We start from the raw sequence: 25,359 nt of genomic DNA, 5'->3' as shown, positions 1-25,359 counted from the left end.
ATTATAAGAAAATATGCTTAGATTTCATTTACTTCATTAGAAACTGCTGGGTTTGTTTTTTAAAGTAAGGTCTCAGAGAACCAGAATAAGTTATTTTAGAGATGAGGTCTTTCAGTGGCAAAAAAAGACAGCTCTCCATTATATAAATGAGCAGTTTGGGGATTATGTGCAGGAATTAGGAAAAAAACTAGCATGTGGAGTAAATTAAATTAAGCCAAGTGACTGAGATAGCCCTAAAATATAAGAGACCGAATTGCACTTTATCTAGATTAATTTAACACGAGGTTCCCCCTGGTGTTCAAAAGCAGATATCTCACCCCAGACCCAAATCTGCATTCCTTTTTCATTTAATAGTCCGTATGTTTTACAGTAGTTTCTGGACTCTTTCAGGAAGGGAAATCTACTTATTTTATGCACTTATTATATTCTCTATGTTATTGATTTGGTTTGTTCGTGAGCAGTGTTTATTTGTTTTCCTTCATGTCCACTCCATTTACATTTCTGGATACTGCCGGAAAGGAATAGACACGGTATTATTTCAGAAGGGAGGGAAGAGCAGGGAATTTGCATCCACTGCGCGGCAACTATGGCCAGGCCCTGTTTTCCTCCCTCCCTCCTCTCTCCCTTTCTCCTCAATGTCAACACATATTTACAATGTTGTACCTGTTGGGGATGCAACAGTGAATGAGATGATAAGTGCCTGCTCTTGTGACACTTAAGACTCTAGTGGCTAAGACTGACAGACAATAAACATTTTTAAAAATAAAAGTATAAAAAAACAGCAGTCCACCATAAGTGGTATAGGTACTAAAGAGACACAGGTGGTAAGGGACATCCTCTCTAGTGGAGAGAAGGAGAGAAGAGCTGGTATAAAGCCTATGGCATTTCAAGAAACCTCAGGGAGGCGAGGGCCTGAGCACAGTGACCAGAAAGTGAGGGCTCAAAACAAGAGATTGACTTCATGCAACCTCCTGGTAGAAAAACCACTCTGTGTGGAGAAAAACTCTGTGAGGCCGAAGTGCAAGCAGCGAGGCCATTCGGGGAAGGAGAGATGACAGAGGCTTGGAACAGGTGGTGGGGAGAAGTTGGGAGAATGAGCTGCAGCAAGATCTATTCTGGTGGCAGCACTGAAAACATCTGCCGAAGGACTGAATGTGGGGTGTTCTGAGAGAAAAGAAGGAAGGAAGGATGACTCCTAGGTGAAATGATGAGGTGATTGGAGATGGGGAGCAGGGGATAGGGGCATCATGACTTTAATTTGGGCTGTCTTCAATTATTACAAAAAACAGCCACAGTTGAAGACTATTAAAAATAATCAGAGATATAAAATCACAGACACTAAGTGTGTGAAGCAGTGATTTATCCCAGTTGCTTTGTCTCCAGAGACCAGTCTGTCCACTCTGCTGGACTGCCTCTCCAGAAGTCTGTCCAGCTGGGTCTGGCTGTTGGTCGGGTGTGCCTCGGAGATGCATTATGGTCCTATAGAACAATCGAGATCACTCCAGTCCCTTTCAAAAATATGGAATCATCTTTGCTTATTGTAATTATCCATGATAATTGACACTTTCCTTGATACTTTGAAGCCTAGCCTTTAGTTTCTTTAAGAAGACAGGTCAATACAATATTATGGGCTTTTGCTCTGACCAGGAAGGTGGCTCCACTGGCTAGAGCATTGTCCTGATAAGCCAAGGTTGTGGGTTTGATCTCGGATCAGGGCACATACAAGAAGCAACCAGTGGATGCATAAGTAAGTGGAACAACAAATCAACATGTGTGTCTCTCCCTCTCTGTCTCTCTGAGAAATAGTTAACAAAAAAAAAAGATCATGGGCTCTGGAGCAGGACTCCTGGGTTCAAAATCTACAACTAGCTAGGAGGTGCCACATGATCTTTGTACTCTTGTTTTGTCAAATTTAAAATGCAATCAAGGAAATGGTAGTTTTACACCCCAATTTTTTTTTTGGAAATGTTACTAGGATACATTGTTAGTGGGAAGTGCTGTTCTCAGAGCCCGAGAGTAAGTTTAGCCTGAGACTTGTCATACACTGAATAGAAAACCACATGACCTGACTAATTACCTCAAGCCATCAGCCACGTGCAGTGCGATCCTGTGCTGTAGAGTTCTCGTGAGAGTGGCTTTGTCCTGCTGAAGCAGGCGGTCCAGGGAGCCCTTGGAGGCCAGCTCCATCACCAACATCCGAGGACGAATCCCAGCTGCCAGCAACAATATTAAGCTGGGGTGGTGGAGACGGCAAAGTACCACCAGCTCCTGCAAACATCAAAAATCATACAATATCAGCTTTGACCCAAGTATGTCCTTGCTTAAGTGTATGAACACTTTGAGCATGTTTTTTTTTTTTTTTTCCTGTGATTATTTTATGGAAAATTTTGTTTCTTCTTTGAGCATTTTTATATTTTTTACATTTTCAGGAATAAACATCTGATTGTGAAATTCTAGTTTGAATTAAAATTTTAATTTCTATTTTTTGTTTTCTTCTGCTTGTGCTTTTATCAGAACATTTAATGCAGGGACAGTACACACACGTGGTCATGCTAACAGGTCATGTCAATCTTACCTACTGAACCCTAGTTAGACACAGAATCCTTCTCAGCCCAGGATTCGGAGCAGCCACTACTAGTCAACTGTTAACTGCAAATCATCTCTGCTTTAACTGGAAAAGTTGGCTGAGGGCAAAGTTTAAGGCCACAGAAATACATGCTATGACCCTCTCCTGAAAACACCACAGATATATATGGTATCACTCTCTCCTGAAAAATCTAATGACTTCCCGTACTCTTAAGATTAAAATTCCATGTTCCTACACAGCCTTTGTGGCCTGACCTGGTCTCGCCCCAGCCCCACCTCTCAGACTCCATCTCCTTTCCTCTGCTCTTCATTTACCAGCCTCTGCCACGCTGGCATTCATTCAACTCCTGGCACATGCCCAGCTCCTTCCTTACAGACGTAGGTTCTCTGCCTTTGCTGATCCCTCTGCCTAAAAATCCCTTCACCATCCACAGAGCTGATGGCTTCTTGCCATTTAGATCTTAGCTCAAATACATCACTTCCTCAGAGTGACCTAAAGCAATCACCACCTGCAACAATGTCTCTCCAACCCAAGGAGCCAGATACCATTTTAGTTTCAACAGAGAGGTCTCCATCTTGATAGCACCTTTCTCTAGACCATATCATGTGATACTTTATAATCTCCTTTATGATATTCCTGCATTTTAATTCCACATACACTTCATTCTACATATTTCACTTTACCCCGAAACTGTAATTTAGATGAAACTTATAGCGTAGCAGATTTTAAATTGATTCATGTTTTCAACTGTGATTTCTGCAGGGGCTCTGCTTCTTAACAACCAGCTTCAAAGACAGGAAGTATCAGTGTCAACTGCATCTGTCAGGAAACTGAAGTGTGGAGAAATCTGCCAGCTGAACCAGAAAGGCTGAATACCCTGAGAGGGGATTTTCCAAGAACAAAAGTTTCAGACTGCAATTGTCTGTCCTTAGTAGATAAAAATATTTTTTCTTCTATTTCTGATTAGCTCAATTGGTTAAAAATGATAAGAACAAGTCAAGTCAGCTCTGTTTTCTTTCATAGACACAGACATAAGCCTAATCCAAATTTTCTCTCCTAGAAAAACAGCTCAGAGAGGAAGAGAACAAAAGTGTCATGGATTGGCCCCAATTCACGACCACTGGTAGCATGACCTCAAAATGCATCACCAAAGGCTAAATGAAGTGTTTTCATTTTTTTAATCCTCACCTGAGGATATGTTTATTGATTTTAGAGAGAGAGGAAGGAAGAGAGAGAAAGGGAGAGAAACATCGATGTGAGAGAGAAACATCAATTTGTTGCCCCTGGTATTCACTCTGAGTGGAGATCAAAGTCGCAACCTAGGCATGTGTCCTGACTGGGAATCAAACCCACAACCTTTTGGTATACTGCACAATGCTCCAACCAAATAAGCCACCCATCCAGGGCCCCTCCCTCCCTCCCTCCCTCCCTTCCTTCCTATTTCTCTCTCTCCCCCTCTCTCTTTCTTTAGAAGCATATCACTCACACTCTACTGTTTCTGTTTCTTCTACCATTTCCCTGGTTCACCTAGCTGCCTATGCACTAATCCATCCTATATATATTTCTAGTGTTCTGATTTCCAGCAGGGTTCCCTGAGCACATTAGCAAAATTTGAAACATATATTGAAGAGTAATGACCCAGGCTGAAAAATAAATTAATATAACAAATTGTGTACAGTTTGAAAGATATTGTGCCCAGATTTGATTCATGGATTTGCTTCTGTTTACAAAATGTTTATTAGCTTATTCCTAGAGCTATAGTGTGACTTTTGGTACTAATAATTAAAATCATTCCATGATATTTTACATAGACATAAAATTATTTTCAATATTCAGAGTAATATATTGTAACTGCGCATTTTCTAAGTCATTTGGATTTAGATTCAGGCACAAAGTATTTTTTAAAATAAATCAAGGGAAAAAGAAAAAATGGTTTCAAAAATATAATAAGAGTTCTGGTATAAAATGGCAGAATTCACATTGGATTTTACCCCTCCGCTCACCGTCTCTCTCCCTCATTCCTACTGTCAGGAAAAACTCAGAAAAAAACTAAATAAATCCCCATTCGTACTCAAAACCAGAGAGGGTACTACCTGGAGTGACCACTCTTGCTTATATGCATTCAACATTCATTCATTTTTCTTTCTTTCTAAGAGTAGCTTGATCTTTGCTGAGCTCTCCAACCTTCACCCATGCAGCCCATCAACTGTAAGGGAAAATGACCCCAACTCCATTCTCAGAGAAAGCTGGGAATATTCTAAGTAATATCCTCTGTACTGCCATAGTGGTTGGTTCAGTAACACAGGCCTACGCCAACCAGCACACAGTATGGCCCTGAATATAAGTGCCTGTTGAGAAAAGAACATGTGACTTAAGTGAGGCAAAGAAAATGTTTTAAATGATCTACTATGTATGGATTTTAGTTCCTTTGAAATACAAGACTTCAGAAGAGGTACCCTCTTTTCTTCTGTAAATCTGGTATTTATCTGTGAAGCCTGGAACCAAGAATTCTCAGAAAACTGTCTTTTCTTTGTTTCTTCCAAGAAGAACAATGTTGAATTTCATAATTAAACTTAAGTACGCTTTTGGGGAAAGTGTGGTTATTTATCATTTTGCCTTTTCCCAAACATGTGCAACACAAGAGTTCCAGGAGATTAACAATGTACAATTTAATGTAATAATGTTATTGAATATCTTACTTGTCTTAACAGTCTAAGTGATGTATGTTTATTAAAGATCTTTACAGCCACTTCTTCTCCTTCATAGGTTGCTCGATAAACTGATCCAAAACTGCCATCACCTTTTGAAAAGAGAGTACAAAGCACATAAGTTAATCTGTCCAAGCAGGAAAATTAATTATGTCTGTTGTAATTATACCTGTTGTATACTTAAAAATAAATCTTACCTACCTGTTTCACTGAATCAAGTATTTTTTAATGATTCTTCTTCTTTTTTCTGTTCCATTAATTCAGAAGCAAGTAAAGATTTTGTCCCTAGTCTTCCTATCTTTAATCTACATACTTCCCACTCAAATACATTATCCACTCTCTAACTTAATCTATACCTAGATGTAGAGAATTTTCACAAGTCACCTCCTGAACTATACTGGCAATTTTGTGTTGGAGATTTCTGTCAGTATGCTCCTCCAAATCTCAATCACTGCCCATCAAAAGGCACATTCATTTTCTTTCCTCAAAACTAGTTTTTATTCCATCTTCCATATAGCTGATAAAAAAGTCTTTTTGTGGTCATTCTGGAGTCAGAAATTTAAAAATTATCATAGCTCTTTTCCCCATGCCTAGCCCCAAAGCTAACTGGCAATATACTTTGTCTTTCTGAGAATGAAAAATGGCTGCACCACTCAATTAAAAATCTCCTTACCTGCCTTCCAATCCCTGCAATTAAGGCAAATACAAGAACATATTATATAAATATAGGAGCTTCCATGCTAGTCCCTTATTCATCTTGAACCTTGTCTACCAGAGTGTGCATGAAGCAAATTCAAGATCTGTAACATGATATTACTTTAAAATATATCATTCCAAAGGGGGAAAAAACATTATGGCAATTATATGAAGACATGAAAAACCATAATACAATTATATTTGAAAATTGTATAGATTATTAGGAAAAGTGCATCCTAATTTTAATTCTCAAACCAAAATAATATAGTTACCTAAGAGAAACTCTGGAGCTTGTTCAAATTCCAATTCATCACTATTCAACATAATATTTCTAGGAAGGTCAGCCAAAATCAAGTCAGGAGCAATCTGAGATATTGGAATGGTGAGTCTTGGTTGATCTGGATTTACTAGGAGATCTCCTGAGAAGTATGCGAGAAGTATGCATTTAAAAAAATTAAACAATGCATATAAATTTGTGATTATGACTTTCAAAAATGTTCTATTATTTCTAGTCAGTCTTTTAGGTTTCCTTACAAACCAATTTTCTCTAGAAAATTTGAGAAAGTTTTAAAGGTTAAATTAATATCTACTTATTGGAATTTTAAAAACTCATTCCTAGGTCCACTCATTAGAAAGAAGAATTCAGAACTGCCTTAGACTACCCAATATCTGACTAGGAAATTATCTACTCTTTGCTTGTGCCATATTAATGGAGCAATTATTATATAGCTGACATGTTGTTAACTTATTTCCACGTATCATCTATTTTAACTTTTATAACAATTTTATGGAATAGTTTTTGTTAGTATTACCATTTCACAGATAAAGTTATATTGTTCAATGTGCCAATATTCACCCTCTCAAACCAATCTTCTTCTGAATCTAGAACATGTCATCTTGCTGGTAACAAATATAATCGCAATTGAGTGTAGTGTCCTCTAACTCATCCCTCATGGACAAGAATAATTTCTACATTCATTACAAAATTCACTCTACAAATATTGAAAAATCGCTTAAAAACATTTTTTAAGTTGTGTCAATACATACCTTCTTCTGCTTTCTTCATCAAGTTATCAAGTAAGATTTTTTGATGTTCTTCACCATCATTAAAACTATATAATGCCCATTTCTTCAACAAAGTTTCTCCTTCACCACAGATATCAATCTCCAATAATCCAGGAAACCATTCTTCCATGAGAGAATCGATGTGGTCCACAACTTGGCCCAAAAGAATATAGCCTACATAATCCAAAGAGGAGCTCATCACCGCCCTATCTGAACTTTATCCAGTCACAAAGCTAAATAAGTGCAACTATAAAGTTGAAAAGAAGTTTAAATTTCTTTCGTGGTACAATTCAAAGTTTTGAATTAATTTCCTTACCTTTTCTACAAGAAGGAACTGTAATTTTTAAGAAACTCTCTGGGTGATTATCTAAGACTTCAGATCCTACCAGACAATAAGCTTCAGGAGACCAATTCAAGTAGATGCCTTGTCGCCAATACATTCTATTTGGGCGAAGTGCTCGTTCTGAAAGAAGTTTAAATGGACCCAGGTGTATCCATTAATCATTAAATACTCCATACATTAAAGGGGAAAAAAATCACTGCACATACCCCAAGTGACAGTAATAGAGATATATTTGTTTTGAAAAAAGTATCGGAATAATTATTGATAGTCCTCACCTATAGCAATTAAATATGATGCTAAATATTTTATCCTTAATTTTGCAATAAAGTAAATAAAATGTCCATAGATAACTAAGACAGATTTCAGGTTCATGATGTTAATTAGTTTAGTATGTTCAATAGATGAAGAAAGAGAATCGTAAATAATTTCTCCTAACTTTAAAAAAAAAAGTTGGTGGTCATGCTAAAAGCAGAACTTCCTGAATGTTTTAATGCAATGTAACCACCTATATACTGATTAATTGCAAGCAAGATATGATTTATTTGAGAATACAATAACATCTGCATTATGGAGACCCATTTTTATTCTTTTTATATAAACCCCTCAGGGACTGTGCAGCAGAATGGAGCTACCACAGTTCCTACACTGAGTGGTCTGATGGTCAGGATATTACACCTGTTGAGTAAAGCTCCCTGACTTCACAATGGTCAGGATGTTACACCTCTTGAGTAAAGCTCCCTGACTTCACAATGTTCATTTCTAGTTTTTCTTCTTTCATTTGTGTGTGTGCATGAGAGTGTCTATGTGTGTATGTTTAAACCAATGACTCCTGGTAATCTACGTTTTAAAATTATTGCTTCTAATCTGCTTTGGCTTAGGAAGCAAAATATTCATACTTATTATAAATGTGTCTAAAATATGAACAAATTTGCTTTAAATGAGAAGCTGTGGAATTTTCTTTTTGACAAATTGCACACACTTATTTGAGCACTTTATATTGGCCAACCTAAAGTCTTATGAGCCTATTTTTGGATTTTCAGGTGTCTTACAAATAACTAACAAATAACTAAACTCTGCGAAAATGACACGTTAATTTTAATATGCTTTCCCCCAATTTCTCTAAATATTGCCTTCATTAAATACATACCTCTGCCTGAAAGCATGTAAGGTGAAATTTCAAGTAATCGACTGATTAATCTTGACCAAAATCCCATTGGAAAATAAGGCATTTCATATAGTCGAATGATAATTTCAGAGTTCTCACAATGGGGAAGTTCTATCACAGGCCTGTGGTCAGACAAACTAAACAAAAAAGGACATCATCATCATATAGTATCATAAAACACCCAATCATGTTGACCAAAATGCTTTACTACTTAAAATTGATGAACTGAAGATAAACATTTCAAGCAATTGCCCTTTTTATAATGTTCTTTTGCTATATGCTCTTTCTACTTTAAAAATTCAATGGTTGTTTAATCAATTCAAATGTATGCTCAGCTGTAGTAGATGCGTGAATTTTTTCAGTATTCTTATTTACACTAATGAATAAATTATTGCAATTAGTTATGCACAGACAACTATCCAGCAAGGGATTATATAAAACTTGAAAAGACTGTATGTCCTACAAAAAAAAATTATATCTATTTTTAGAATTGGCCATCATCCATCAATAAATGTTACTTGCACTTTTCAACGCCGTATTACTTTATAACACTCTCCTAATGCTTATAAAGCAGTAAGAAAAAAATTTGCAATACTGGGTTAGAAATTAGGCCTCCATTGTGTTGCCCCCTTCTGATAATTCATTGCAATAAATTCTTTTAAGACTCTTGGCTGGTGAAAATTCACTATCTCCCCATAACTTACCTAACAGAATAATTGTCTCAGCACCATGTAAGGAGACATACACACAATAATATCCACTATTTACCTTTCTTAAATAATTTAAGCAGTTGTTAACCAAAGTGTAATTATAGACATGAGTCACTTTATTTTTAAAATGTCAAATGTAGTGTTTTCATTAAAAATAAATACTATACTTCAGAAGAAACTTTATGCAATAAACAAAAATAATACTTAGTACATTAATCATGGATCAAAGTCTGACAATTAAAATAATATAATAGTGTATTTTTATAAGGTAATTAGTTATTTAAGGTTTTGGTTTACCTGCTTGGAACCAGCAAATATTCTTCTCCTATTGGCAAGGCAATCTGAAATTTTTCTAGAAGTTTAAAGTATTGATGCATGTAGTTCTTTGGAAATCTCTTTTTCTTTGAAAGAAATTTTTCCACATCTCTACGTGAAATAATTCCTTTAGGATGTTTTAGATAGCCTTCCACTTTCACTGTCAAAATCTGAAAGATTTAAACTTATAAATAATCACTGGAATTTACTTTCTGAAAAGTTTTGAATTTAAACCATTTTGTGTCACTTTGCTCAGTGAAAATAATCAGAATAATTTTAACAAGGTCAAATATAACACAGAACCTAACTTCACTAGTTAGCAGCCATGTTACCTAGAAGCCCAGTAGGGCATACACTCCCCTCAAAAAAAAAAAAAAAAAAAAAAAAAAATTAAGCCCTTATCAGATGCATCTGCAAATATGTTCTCCCATTCCATGGGTTGTCTTTTTACTTTGTTGATGATTTCCTTTGCTGTGCAAAAACTTTTTAGTTTGATGTAGTCCCATTTGTTTATTTTTTCTTTTGTTTCCCTTGCCTCAGGGAATACATCAGATAAAATACTGCTATGAGCAATGTCAGAGATTATACTGCCCATGTTTTCTTCTAGAATTTTTATGGTTTCAGGTCTAATACTGAAGTCTTTAATCCATTTTGAATTTATTCTTGTGTGTGGCACAAGACGGTGATCTAGTTTCATTTTTCTGTTTGTATCTGTCCAATTTTGCCAGCACTATTTATTGAATAAGCCATCTTTATCCCATCTGTATGAGCTTGCTTCCTCTGTCAAATATTAATTGACTATAAAGGTGTGGGTTTATTTCTGAGCTTTCTATTCTGTTCCATTATCTACATGTCTATTTTTATGCCAGTACCATACTGTTTTGATTACTATGGTCTTATTGTATAGTTTCATATTCCGAATTCATAAAGAACTTACAAAACTCAACACCAAAAAACCAAACAATCCAATTTAAAAGTGGGCAAAGGTAATGAATACACACTTCTCCAAAGAGGACATATAGATGGCCCATAGACATGTGAAAAGATGCCCAGTCTCATTAATTATCAAGGAAATGCAAACTAAAACCACAATGAAATATCACCTCACACCTGTCAGAATGGCTATAATCAATAAATCAATGAACAAGCACTGGCAAGGATGTAGAAAAAAGGGAAGCCTTTTGCACTATTGGTGGGAATGCAGATTGGTGCAGCCACTGTGGAAAGTAGTATGGAGATACCACAAAAAATTACAAATGGATCTTCCTTTTGACTCAGTGATCTCACTTCTGGGAATATATCCAAAGGAACCCAAGACACTAATTTGAAAGAACATAAGCATCCCTATGTTCATTGCAACGATATTTACAATCACCAAAATATGGAAGCAGCCATCAGTAGATGCGTGGATAGAACAATTATGGGACATTTACACAATGGAATACTACTTGGCTGTAGAAAAGAAGAAAATTTTACCCTTTGCCATGAACCTGGAGAACAATATTCTAAATGAAATAAGCCAGTCAGAGAAAGACAAATACCATATGGTTTCACTCATTTGTGGAATCTAATGAACAAACTGAAGTAACAAACAAAAAGAGACAGAATCATAGAGAGCAGGCTGACAGCTCTGGGATTGAGGGAGGTTAGACGTAGAGGGATCAAGCAAAAAGGAAAAAGGACTCATGGGCATGGACAACAGTGTGGTGATTCCTGGGGCGAGGGATGTATAAGGAGGCTAAATGTTAATGGAAAAATACAATAAACTTTTTAATGATTAAATTAAGGGAATGAATTCAGATCAGAAATTATGAAACTCCTCTGAAACCAAAAAAGCTCAAACCTTCCCTAGCTCCAATCAACAGATCAACCTAATACCTGCATCCTTATTAGTTTTCATTAGTAATACATTTCCAGGGAAATTATCTTTCAGAATGTGTTATCACCATAGGTTCGCAACAGAAATGTCATTCTACATTTATGTAACAGAAGATGGTTTCCATCAGTGAGAAGAGAGGCCGTATAGTACAGTTTACTATTTTTCAAAGGAACTACTGACTTTTGCTGGGCGTCACTCAGATTTGGTGTCCGTAGGCCTGGAATGAGGCTTTGATAATCTGCTTTTTTAAGAGAAACCCAGATGATTTTAATGTGGAGGCCATACTCTAAGCGTTGATCATCATCACAGCAGTTAAAAACCTAAGTTAGAAGAACCCAGGTTCAGATCAGGTTCTATCACTCGCTGTGTGACCTTGGAAAAGGTACTTAATTTCTTCAAGCCACAGTTTCCTTTTCTGTAAAGTGGATAAAAGTAACCATCTCTTAGATTGCCATGAGATTTTTAGTGCTTAGTAAGTCTTCATATGTCGGCAATTACTACCTACATATTCTTATTCATTTTATTTAGCCAAATAAATTTTAAAAAGAGGTTTATACTTCATTTCTTTAGTAGACCTGTGTTTGAGGAATACTTAAATAGGAGCAAACATTATTTATGTTATGTAGTTGGCTGAAATGTTGAAATGTAAAATCCTTAGGTCTAAGGACTTGTCTTACTCTTCTCTATATTTCCATTTTGTAGATAGAATGTTTATTGAATCAAGAAACGCACAATTGACTGAACATAATGATATCTAGTGAAACTGCATAAAGGGTTGTTAAATAATAAAAATTATATTTTGGAAATCAACTGTAATTGAAAAATAATTTTTTTAAAAAACCTATATTTTGAGACCTATGCCATATTGTACACTTTATAGAAGTCCCATGCCCTGGCTGGTTTAGCTCAGTGGATTGAGCGTCGGCCTGCGAGCTAAGTGTCGCTGGTTCGATCTTCCAGTCAGGGTACATCAGAGAAGGAAAACTCTGACTCCAAAAAACCTCCGCTGCCTTGCGGCATACCTCTTCAGGGGAAAGGCTAAGGGAGTAAACCCCGACAGAAAATCCGGAGCCGGAGTCCCTAAGGCGGTTTGACGTTGTAGTCAACACCGGCAACTCCTGCGGCGCACCTGAACCCAAGCTGTATTGACTCCGTCTTTCCCTTGGATCCTTCAGCTGCGAAGAGAGGGGGGGTCTGCTGCATGGGCAACAGCAGACCCTCCATATCACCCTGCCCAGGCTCTGTAGCTTCAGCGTCATCGCAAGATGTCGATTCAACACGGGAGGAGACAGATACTACCATGTCACTCCCGAGTCGGACTGCACAGCCATTCTCGGCGGTGCAGATAGACTCTTAAGAAGCTACACCATCGTCTCTCGAGACGGACGGCTGCCGACGACGATAGAAGTCCCAGATCATTCTTACAATTTAGTTAGTAAAAAGAATTGTGTGATCTTTCATTGTTACTAAGTTACTATAACCTTATCTAACAATGCATGTTCTATTACCAATCATACTTTATATATTCTTTGTAGCACTTTGTACCACCTGACATATTAAATGTTTGTTTATTGGTTATTTCTCCCTTTAGAATGGGATAATATGGGGGTGTTCTTTTGTCTCATGCTATAACCCAGGCACCAGAACAATATCCAGAACATGGTTTGAATAAATAAAGTGAATAAATGAATTTTGAGAAAATGAAATTTGTAGCATTTTATCCTAGGGTTAGGTTTATAGGTACTGCAGTCAAACCACTTTGTCTGAAATCCTAATGTATAACTTTGAATAAATTATTTTACCTCCTTGTCCTCAAGATGAGAGCTAATAGACTATTATTTAAAGAGTAGCTCTGAGAATTAATTGAGATAATCTTTGAAAAATCACACAGTAACCCCTTGTATGCAAGCCATCATTACATGGTTACTCTAATTTATTGTACTTAGACAAATAGGCTTTAAAAGAGGTTCATGCTTGATTTTTTTAAGTACATCTATGTGTGCTACCATTCTTTGTGGTAGGTTGTTTCCCAGGATGAACGTATGAATTTCTTTTCACCTTCCACATGCATGCTGCTGAGTCCATAAGGAACTGGAGTCCATTTTCCCTCTCCTTGAATCTGAACTGGCCTTGTGGTTGCTCTGTTCACTTGCATGTGGCAGAACTAACATTGTACCAGTTCTGGGTCTAGACTTCAGGAGGAGTAGCCATAGGAGAGGTACACGGAGCAGCCTAGACTTCAGGAGGAGTAGCCACAGGAGAGACACACGGAGAAGCACCAATACACCAAAAGGTGAACGTAGCCTCTGGGATTTTCCAGATCAGTGCAATGAAGGGAGCCCAGTGAGTGGCCTTGCCAAGGCCTTGCGAAGCAGAACTGTTCAAACGAGCCTCATCAACCCACAGAACTGTGAGAAATAATGAACTGTTGATGTTTTAAACCTCTAAATATTGGGTTATCTTGTTAAAAAGCAATAGAAAACTAAAACATTATCTTAATTTTATCACCCTCAAGGACCTGCTAATATTCCTTCAGCCTACTAACTTATAAAGCTAATGTATGCCTTTACACAAGTAAAGAGAATTTTTCAAATTCCCTCACACATGTTATTATCGATTAAATTGCCATGAAAAATGTTAAGATGCCACCCTATTAATTCAAAAAGCCCCTTTCATTACTTTTATCATATAGTTGAATGTGTTTTTACAAACTTTTCTGTGCTTTGGTGGAGCCTTCTTTAATAACTTTAGTGACCTAACAGCTCACAGAAAATAGAGGGAGAGTAGGGTCCTTAGAGCTTCTGCCCCATGAAATTATTCCTGTCCTTGCAGTGATGATCCATGGAGGTAAATATCCCTAGTTATTTTTCCTGATATGTTATAGAGAAGGCATTCTTATTTTCACTTGATTATTCACAGCTTTCATTCTCTATAAACCTCAGTGAAAATGACATTATATTCCACTATATCAGCATAAATAAAAATGATGTTATTTTTAAATTAATAAGAAATTTAAATTATTATTATACTGACCTTTCAGGTCTATCTTTCAAAATAACTTTGCACTATTCAAATTCTTGCTTTAGTTTTAACTTAACCTGTTTATAGTATAATTATTCTAATGAGAAGAACTTTCATGGAGTTTCAACTTAATTATTCAATAGAATATTCAGAGATTTTATTGTGGTCATGATGGAAATTTACTTTTGCTGAAACACTGTGATTTTGATACAAACCACTTCCTGGATCCACTGAATAAGATATGTTCACTCTAATAGCATTCACACATGTGCAACTTTAAACATTCCCAGCTCACGTGGAAAATATCACTTTTGGGGGCAACTTTAGCCTTTTCTTGACTAGGAGCTTAGTTATTTTCTGAGAGTTTATATAGTGTTCCACCTAGGACAACAAAATCTTTAGGGTATGTTTAAATTTCCTTTGCTGTAGAAAATGCATCTACCTAACATATATTTTGTTTGTTTAGTTCCATAATAATATACTTCTCAAAACTACATAAATACATCTGTACAGTTTTGAAGATTGTTTTCATTTCCTAAAATAATAAGCACTAATTACCAAATATGTCAAATATGAAATTAGCTAACATTTACTACTCACACTGAACTAGGGAGGCAATGTAAAGGTTAAACTTTTTACTATTTTTATTTTACAAGTGAAAGAAAGGCTTAAAAACATTAAGAAATATCACAAAGTAAGTATCATACAAGATTTGAATACAGGTCACAATGACTACGGCCTGTGCTCTCCACCACTCTACACTACTAGCTCCATTGTCAGTTAAAAGATAAGTAAAATCACACTTTTTATAGCACATGTGCAGAAGAATAAAAATCTACCTAATAATAGCTACCAAAATAGTAATAGCTACCACATTACATTTGTCAATTAAAATAACATTTCAATATGCTCTCAAGTTCTTTGTTATAGGATTAAGACCCAAAGAAGTTCCTTTTTTAGATGGAATTTAAGAACTATCATTCAAGATTATCTGAGGGAATTTAATTATCATTATGGTTTAATTATAAGAGAAACTTCTAAAGATATAATCATTTAAGGGATTCAGGGAGCAATATGCAAAACTATAAATTATACTCATAAACCAAACAATTGCCACTGAATACACATGCTAGAGACACCCTCTCTGAGCCCACCTCTGTTCATGATTAAACTGAACTGGGGTGTTTTTGCTTCCCCAGAAATATTTGGCAATGTCTGAATATATTATTGTTTGTCATAACTAGGAAGGGGCTACTAATATCTACAAAGACCAAAAACACTATTATCTTATAATGCACAACAGAGAATTATCTGGTCTTAAGAGTTAATGGTGCTGATGTTGAGAAACCTTGAGCAATTTTCTGTAACAAACCTATATTGATGCAATATTACAACTAATTAATAGAAACTCATTGGTAATTATCATTGGAATAAATAATTTTCAATATGAAATATAAATAGAGTAAAGATAGCTATTACTACTGCCACCCAAAGGTTTCAAAAATTCTAAGCATTTAGGACTCAGACCATTACTCTCAAGAGTCAAAACTCCCCACTGTATTATCTAGATAGAGGTTTCACAGGTTCAACAACCCAATATTCTTATATATATTTACCCCAAGGACTTTCATGAAGTTTTCATTCAACTGAATGAATCAATAACCAAACCAGAAATATAATCAGGATCTAGAAAAGCACCATGAAACACAATGTTACAAATACATCATTAAAGACATTAAAGAAGTTAAAGTGAACTCTAAGGTATCTTCCCTTCTTCCATGAAGCTCTTCCATAAACAGTTTTCTACATGAAGTGTTCTATAGTTTTCTATATCTACAGTAGTATCTGCCTTTATTGAACACAAAATGCTCAATGCTCTGGTACCATTTATTCTTTTGAAGCATGTCACCCCCATGTCACAAAAATATAAGACACCCACCTGTGCCATGACTTTACAAAGCCACTTAGGTTCCACAAAATATAAGTTACTTAACTGTAGTGCTGGGTCTTGAAAATGAAGAAGAACTCCTGTAGTAAAAAAAAAAAAAAATCAAACAGTGAAACATGAAATCTAGAATACACAAATATCAAGAGAGAAAGGGACTCTAGCCCAGCCCTCTCATTTTACAGATGAGAAATCTTCAGCTTAGCTAGTCACAGAGCTGGGACTATAACCTGGCATCCTAGATCTCAAGCTCAGAAGTCCCCTTATTATAAAGAACCATTTTTTGAACGACATACAATAATTATATATAAGTATATTTGAGAGTATGCCATATGTTGTAGAGTATATATTTTCAAATAAATAAAAATTCATTATTTTATTTATGGCTTTCTAAATATACAGTACAAAGATACATTTATTTTCAAATACAAGAGACATAATATCCTAGGAAGCTATCAATTTAAGAATGATGGGAAGAAGGAACAATTATAATCCATGTGAAAATTATTTTTCATACAGGAGAAGCCAGGGATCAAAAGGACTTTCCAGCCACTTACCCTGGTACTACAAATCAACTCACATATTTCTAGTGAGGTTATTCTGATCAGGAACATAATTAGCACCGAAGTTGGGTCGAAAGCTGTTATCTGTGTTATCATGCTAACAATGTGTGATGTAACAGAGCAAGATCTGCCACTCATGGCTGGATCACGTGAGGCAACCACTGATTCTCAAAGTGCCCAGGCAGACCGTTCCAATGATAATTCTCTTTTACAGTAGACAAGCAACCTCCACATGCTAAGTTCATTTGATACTATGAAAGGATATGCCTTATGTTCAGGGTTCCTTGGCTCCTGACTAATACAGTCGAGTTCTAGAACCCACACATTTTAACTCTTGGTCAGAGGCTCTTTCCACTGTTGTCCTAAGATGGTTTCCAACTCCTTTTTCTGATGACATGATATATGACTTAACATCAATGCACATGATGATCTTCCAAGAAGAAAATCATCAGTGGCCTATTAAAGAAATCTGAAGCTATTCAGTTAAATATGGAATGTAAATCCTAGCAGGGTTCAGATCCATTTTTGTAAATTACCACAGCCAAGTTTTGAAAATTTTTGAAACAAATAAACACACAAACCTGATTCATTTAGGAAATGAACTGCATGAGGAAGCTCATTTTCATCTAACTGCAGCTGATTTTCTTTCACAAGTTGTAATAATCGTTTCCGGTCAATTACAGGAAATTCAATTGGCACATTTTTACGCTCTGATAAAATAATTTTCTCAAGTTCTACATAGCAGTCTGGAATCAGCTGCCCAACAACAGGCTGATCTCGGATCTATGCAATTAAAAATGACAAGCTGTAAAAAATCCATTATATTCATATATTTGTCAGGTGGTTGCTAAATTCACTGTTAATAGTTTTAAAGAAAAGGTAAATCGTTCAGAAGTATATTTTTAACTAAAATCAAAATGTGATGTAAAAATCATTTAAATTGTGAGGAATAAATAAAGTCATATTAAAATAAGGAAAATATGATTGCAGAAGCCAATTTGGAACGAACTATCAAATAAAATAGTATGGAAATATTAATCCAGCTATTCAGAAAATCCATGGCAAAACCCAGGAAAAAGCACTAAGCACAAATAAATGATTTAATAGATATGCTATCATAAGTAACCAGTGTCACGAGAGCTTTTGAACCTTGTTTATTAGATGAAAATAACCACACCCTGAGGCAAAACATTAAATTCTGTGGTTGTTTTCTGAAAAATGTTATATTAGGGGAATGTACATATCACAGTGAAGCCTGGAGGTAGACATGGCCTTTCCCCACCTAAGCTATGTTTTTTTGTGAGACCTTAAACTTGAGAAAATAAAGTCATCTAAACACCCTGCCATGAGAGGATGATTTCTGGCCTGTGATTCTGAATGTAATCACTGTATACTATATATAAAATAAAACATTTTAAATAGTTTTCACATGATAGTTTCCACAATACTAGTCTTTTCCAAACTATTTTTCTTGAAAAACTAATTTTAAATAGAAATACAACTCTAGCAATAGTAACTAAAATGCTCTTGAGAACCACCAGGTGGCAAACTCTCCTCATTTCTAGACCAACCCATGAATATATTCATTTTATTTTTTGTTTCTGATAATATCAGAATCTCTACCTAAATTCTTAAACTTATTACAAATAAAAATTGGGTTTATAAACACACACATAAAAGTTTACTTGCTTTTTTCTACTTGTAACTAGACCTTTTAAAAAATTGTGCTTGTTGATTTTAGAGAGGAAGAGGAAACGAGAGAGAAAGAGAGGAAGGGAGAGAGAGAAACATAATTTGTTGTTCCACTTATTGATGCATCATTGGCTGATTGTTGTATGTGCTCTGACCAGAGATCGAACCTGCAACCTCTTCGTATGGAAACAACGCTCTAACCAACTAAGATCCCCAGCCTGGGCTGAACTAAAACCTGAAGGAGCTTCATTTACAGCAGCCAGAACCTTTACTTACATATTCACCACCAAACAGTAATTTGAAAAACTGTGTCCATATATCCCTTGCCCCAGAAAATTAAGTACAAATCCACTAACTTTACTTTTTATAATCTCTCTGCATCAATTATAAATTAAGATAAAACTTCAGACTGACGTTAATATTTTAACTCAAGGAGGAAAACTTACACATAGAAATAAACAAGGGTTCTCACAGAAAGTAAATCATGTGGAAAAGGGATGACTTTTATAAAGCCGGGTTCCATGGCCAGCAAAGAATACCTCTCTGCTAACTGCTAACGGGGTGGACACATTGAAAGGGGAGTTGCTGGCGTGAACCCCTGCTTTGTACTATTTCTTTTCATCTGTGTCAGTTTGTTACAGAAACAGGGGAGTCCAAAAACAAACCCCAGAGTTTGGCGCTGGGAGATAGGGAGCAGGAAGCAGCTTTCAGGATGCCCTTGCATGCCTGGAGCTAGTGGCTGGAAACATTATTGCAAAGATCCACTTTACTTCCAAGACTCAGGAAGATGGGAGGGATCTTGGACTGTGGGCTGGTACGGAAGAAGCAGACAGAGCCTACGTAGGGTTCTGTGAATGGTCAGGACGGTTTGCAACACCCACTGCGTGAGAGGACGCAGTGAGGGAGAGAGAGGACGCAGGGAGGAAGAGAGAAGCAGCTGTGGACATTTTGGGCTGGCTCGGGCTCTAGGAGGCTCTCTCTCTCTCAGGCTCTCTCTGGCCCTCACTCTCTGGCTCTTGTGGGCTCCCTCCGTGTGGCTTGGAGAAGGGGTCTCCTGGCTGCTTAAAGAAGAAGCTCTCGCCAGGCAGTTTTGAGAAGGAGAGGAGATCCGCGCAGTTTGCAGGAAGAAGGCAGTTTACAAGGAGGCTGAGAATCCAGGTGGTCCTGCATTGAGAGCTGGAGGGCACCACAGCACGGAAAGGACCTCCCCAATCAGAACTGAGTGATTCGCAGCTGCTGGTAAAGCTGAAATGTGCCTAGGAAGTAGGGAAACGGTGTTTCTGACTTTCCTAAGACTGGCCAGGTCTGGGAGGGGGAGGCAGGACTATGTGTAAATAAACAATTCTTTTTCTTTTCACCAAACTCTGGTATTCAGTGTTATAATTCTGGTGGCGGGCAATCGGGCCCCTAACTAAACAGCCCGTGGGTTCTGTTTCAATCAGAGCAGCCCTGGGGTTCTGTTACAAAAATACTCAAGTTCTGGTAGGCTGGTTGGTTCTAGGCCATCAGAGTCACTATTTTTCAAAGCTATCAAATGAATTTTCAAACCAAGATGCCAGAAGGATGCATCCATTTCTCAGGGCATTTCTTTTATCTTCTTGTATGGCATAGCCTTCAGATTTTATTTAGAAATGCAGGAAGAATTATGGTTTTATTGATTGATAGTGCAACCACTTTATCCACAGTCTTGGCTTCAACTAAATTCAGGCTTTTAAAAAAAACAATTTATCCTCCAAGAAGTCTTTTTAAAAACATAATGTATGCTCTAACATCAATGATCAAAAGAGAAGCTATGAAAATAGTATAAGTAAGAACAAAGTTCTATAAGTACAGGTACTTCTGAGAAGAAACCCACCTGAATAATTTTTAATTGGATCAATACAATTTGTCTATTTGTTTTTTAAAATCCATGTTACTGTATAATCACATGTCTCCTGAGGGAGTAGGAAAGTCTGCAAATAAGTAATATGCCATTCTTCTTACATAAAATGCCACTAGTGATGCGCCACTGCTAAAACCTTTTAGTGACAGTAATAGATGTGTTAAAAGATATAAACATGCAACTTATCTCCACAAAGACCATTATATTTATAAATGATTCATTAGGTTTTAAATAGGAGCATAATTTGTGGAAATGGAACGGAGCTAAACTAACTGATGGACACATTATAACCAGGGAGATCATAAAATTTATCATTCAAACTGAATGCCTGAGCACATTCTGGTACACCGTAAATAATTATGCTGGGACTGTCCAGGCCCCACAGGACCTTAGTTACAAGCCATGACCTTTATCATTAGTGCTAATGAACTAAACAAACAGGAGCTAACGATGAAATTCACCACTGTGTTTGTCATAGTAAAGCATTCATGGCATTTTCCACACAGTTTCCACCATGCTGTCTGTAGAACCCCTGGAAAATTTTTTCCCCTGTGAGTGTTAAAAACAAGTGTTCTGCCCTGTAACCAATTTATTTGTGTTTTATGAAACCTATAAATTAATTTGGCTTATGAAAAGGGCACTTTAGAAATCAAAAACATCATTCCTAAAATGAACAACCCCATTTGAATGAACTAAAAAAAACTGCTTAGACAGTGTTGAAAACCAAATTGTGAGCTTGACAACCAAGTGAAAAAGCCATGTCACAATATTGAATCTAGAATGGGAATCACAGGGACCAGAGGCGTGAAGGAGCAGCCCCGAGCATCAAGATGAGCATAGGAAACCTCAAGGAAAGGAGCAGATGAAGAAACAACAGTCAAAATCTAAAAGAAGAACGATGATCTCAAGACCCCAGGACCCACATTTATCCTGTTGACATGTCACCACTGCAGGGAGTTGGGAAAGGGAATCAGAAAGATTTACTCAGATTCTTTCAGACACATTCTCTCAGTTTCTCAGACCCTTTCTGAAATTCTCTTAAGATCCTCTCATTATTTTTAAATAATTTTTTAAATTTTTCTATTATAGTTCACATACAAGACTATATTAGTTTCAGATGTACACCCCAGTGATTAGACATTACATAACTTACTAAGTGATCATCCCAATAAATACTGCACCCATCTGACACCACAGTTATTACAATATTGATTATATTCCCTATGCTGTCCTTTACATCTCCATGACTATTCTGTAACAATCAATTGTACTTCTTAATCCGTTCGCCTTTTTCACCCACCTCCCCAACCCCATTTCTATGAATATGAAATGAAATATGGCATAAATAATTTTAAAATGGAAAATAATTAATGCTAACAGCTATGAAAAATACCTCAAGACTTCTGACATTTCTATTAGGTTGCATGACATAAGAATTAATGTCATACATATCTACCGGCCTACAGTAGGTATTGACTGTGTCACCTTGAAATTAAGGCTCTCGTTTATGATGGTTTTCCGAAGTTTTGCCAAAGCATCGGATTCCTCAGTGGCGTTCACAAAGTGGTAATCCCGTATTGCAGGAAACCCTCGCTTGTTCAAGAGTTCCTTGTTGATTTTACTTATACAGGCTTTGCGCTGCTTCTCATCAGAAACATCCAAATGGGTGCCAACCAGAATCACCGGGGAAGAAGAAGCACGAGCCTACAGGGAAAAACACAAAATACGCGTGTTTGTTTTTAAATCAAGACGGATCACATTTCTCATTGAAATTCACTTGCGTGGAAATGAAAAATTAAAAGGCATTGCATCGAGAAGAAAATAACTTTTTTCCTTAAATCTAAGAAAAAATGTAACTTTAAGAAAGTTTAAGTCATGTTTATACCTCCTAATTCAATTATTACCACTTTTCAGGTGGCTTATGCAACAACAGTAATAGTGTATTTTCCTTTTCCATTTTTTTATTCTTTAAAATGGGTTATTCTCTAAGTGTGCTTCAACTTCAAAATAAAATAAGTATTTATTAAACCCACAAATTATTTCGAACTGTCATAATATAGTTTATATTTTCTCTTCCTTATCTGCAAACTCAGTCTCTTGAATTTATTTTGAAGTCATTTTATTTGGAGTCCACAATGAGAAAAGAAGTCACTGAAGAAAGTCAAAACATAATAATTATTTTTGAATATCACCAAAATTACAAAAAGAGCTTGTAAGGAAGAGCTGACAACATGACAGCAAGGGACAAACTGAAAAATAACAAAAACGGATCCCCAATATAAGAGCATATTGCCAACTACATTTCAATTTACAAAAAGAAAAAAAGAGCCTATTAATTTGGTATCATTTAAAAGTGTAAGAGCTGAAAGACTTCATACTAAATTGCCACTGAAGACATAGGTGGTGATGTACAGATTGCTTTTCTATAGAGTAATTTATTTTAAATTAGAAAAGTTCATATTCCATTTTTCAAAATATGATTAAAATACTCTAGCGCATATATTTCCCATTTTTATAGCTCAAAAGGGTTTGAAGTATCTATAACACTCACCAATATGAAACACATTATTTTCATGTCATAACCTAATTATTCTGAAATTTTCCCAACTCAAAATTTCAGTGCTGCTAACTTTATATATATATAAAACCTGTTAAAGTAACTGGTTGCCTAAAATAAATTACCTTACATACAACAAATAAGCATTATTTTGTAATTTTCAAATAAGGAAAGCAGATCACCTTTATATTGAATAGCCAGGGCTTCATAGCATCAACTTCAGTTTGCCCTTTGCTGAGGTCATAGACAGCAAGGTACAGTGAGCGCTGAGTCATGAAGTGAGGATGCGTACTGTAGAATTCCTCACGACCTAAATAAGATTGGAGACTCTGTTTAGCCTTCCTTTTTTCAAAACAAATTTTAGATGATACTCTCCACTATTTAGCATGCAAAAAAGAGAAAAGCAATCAACAATGTTTAGAAAGACTATACTGATTTTTTACTAGAGATCGAGAACTTTTATCCGAAGTGTTCGCTACCAAGTGAGTACTCAGCTTCAGTGGGCCCTACTGGTTTCTAACATTCCCTTCCACGCACTGCTCCGTTCTGGTGGCAAGAGTAATACTGGGAGACATAAATGACTTGGGAATAATTCCATAGGCTTTACTGGTTTCTTTCCAGTATTGGACCTGAAAAATCGGTTATTTTTTTTTTTAAACCTGTTCTAAATAAAAGATAAACATGATTTTAAAATTCTAGTGAAACATATACCTGCAAAATCCCACACATTTAGAATGAGGTCTTTTTTCCTTTTGCCTCTTATCGGGATAGGCCAGTCTTTCACGTCTATGCCAACTGTGGCACTTTGCATCCCCAGATCTGATTTCTTGGTTTTCATTAATTGCTGCAATAAGGTGGTTTTACCACTCCCAGTATTTCCCACAATCATTAGTTTCATTCGGTTGTAGGGCACCGCTTTTTTTAACCTCTGCTGAAGAAACCTGATAGTAGAAAGACAAAAAATAAAATAATAAACTGTTTAATAGTGTATTTAAGACATAGGTGAATTTTTGTGCATCGAATTCTTTTAAATATAAGACTTTTAAAATATAGTATGCACAAGAAAGCACAGCCCTACATGTAAAATTCACTTGTCTTTCAGTGCACTATTAATGCATATATTTTGTTAGTGATGTCAGTGTAGTTGATAATGACTGGTAGCATTATAAAATACAATGTTATACTATCACCATAAACAATCAAAATGTGAAAATATGTTTGTAATACTCATTAGAATTTTATACAGAAACATGCACAGATTTCTTCAAATAACACAAATAGAACCCTAAAAATTTTTTAATGTAAAATTTTACAAAAGCCCATGTGACAGAGAACCAAGATAGAGCATACATGCATACTGTTATACTAAACCTTGATAGTGAGGTTATATTGGGTTCATTGTATATATGTGTAATATGTATATGAATTACTACATATAAACTATCATACTATCAGCAGATAACATGTTGCTATTCTTAATAATCTTAATGTAAAAATAATTGAAACTAGAAGTGCTATAGGTGGCTAACAAAACCACCTTTACATTAATAAGTTTTAAATGTTCTCAAAAATATAATGGATATATAAAGATATATTTTAACTATGTTAAAATGTTGCCACAGCTTAAAATTAGAGAAGGAAACTAAATCATAAGTCAATTTTAGATATTATTATATTGACTGATCCATTCTCATAACTAATCGGTCTTTGACCCAAAATCCTGATATTCTGACCAACGGGCATAAAAACTTTTTGATTTGACACTTTAGAAAATAAGATCTGACAGATCATATCTGTGCCTCCTATTATTGAAATCAGCCATTTTCTCACATTCAACTTAAGTTCTGTTTTCATCACCAGTAAACAAGAAAATAAATGGTCCAAAGACCAGTAACTGTTAAGAAGTCACCACTCTTTGAAAAAACCGTTCTTTGAAAAAGCAAATGATGCCTAGAATTTCTAAACTATTCCAGGTCTCTGTCTTTTCTAAAAATGTAAAAGAAATTTAAAGATATTTACTTATACAATGACTTGATAATATGAAATAATAATTGAAAACTAGTTCCACTAAATGTTTAGTAATAATTAAACTAATTTTTCCATGAACATCTTTTCCAGTTTCAGCAGGGAAAAATCATGAGAAATAATTATTTAGGATAAGGGGTAATCATGTTTAGCATAGCTAGTGGCAAACTCCTTTCAAATTACATCAAGCTCAGGTGGACACAAAT

At 35.9% G+C, this 25,359-nt stretch overlaps 1 protein-coding gene across 1 annotated transcript in view; it reads right to left on the bottom strand.

The window, feature by feature from the left end:
- Window positions 1–25,359, bottom strand: part of LRRK2 (leucine rich repeat kinase 2) — a 143,917-nt gene that overhangs the window by 30,940 nt on the left and 87,618 nt on the right. The window contains exons 29-40 of the mRNA XM_090273021.1: window positions 23,840–24,069; window positions 23,311–23,438; window positions 22,057–22,275; window positions 17,579–17,780; window positions 16,429–16,517; window positions 9,572–9,759; window positions 8,547–8,701; window positions 7,373–7,519; window positions 7,039–7,230; window positions 6,264–6,410; window positions 5,287–5,387; window positions 2,078–2,268 (exon numbers count right to left, since the gene is read on the bottom strand). Coding sequence (XP_090129147.1) covers window positions 2,078–2,268; window positions 5,287–5,387; window positions 6,264–6,410; window positions 7,039–7,230; window positions 7,373–7,519; window positions 8,547–8,701; window positions 9,572–9,759; window positions 16,429–16,517; window positions 17,579–17,780; window positions 22,057–22,275; window positions 23,311–23,438; window positions 23,840–24,069 — 1,989 coding nt within the window. The remainder of the gene's footprint in view (window positions 1–2,077; window positions 2,269–5,286; window positions 5,388–6,263; window positions 6,411–7,038; window positions 7,231–7,372; window positions 7,520–8,546; window positions 8,702–9,571; window positions 9,760–16,428; window positions 16,518–17,578; window positions 17,781–22,056; window positions 22,276–23,310; window positions 23,439–23,839; window positions 24,070–25,359) is intronic.

This window comes from Furipterus horrens, unplaced genomic scaffold (assembly GCF_987537825.1).
Source record: "Furipterus horrens unplaced genomic scaffold, mFurHor1.1.pri manual_scaffold_4, whole genome shotgun sequence".
Classification (NCBI taxonomy): Eukaryota; Metazoa; Chordata; class Mammalia; order Chiroptera; family Furipteridae; genus Furipterus; species Furipterus horrens.
Note: the sequence above shows the minus strand (reverse complement) of the source record. Positions and strands in the feature narration are given on the sequence as shown.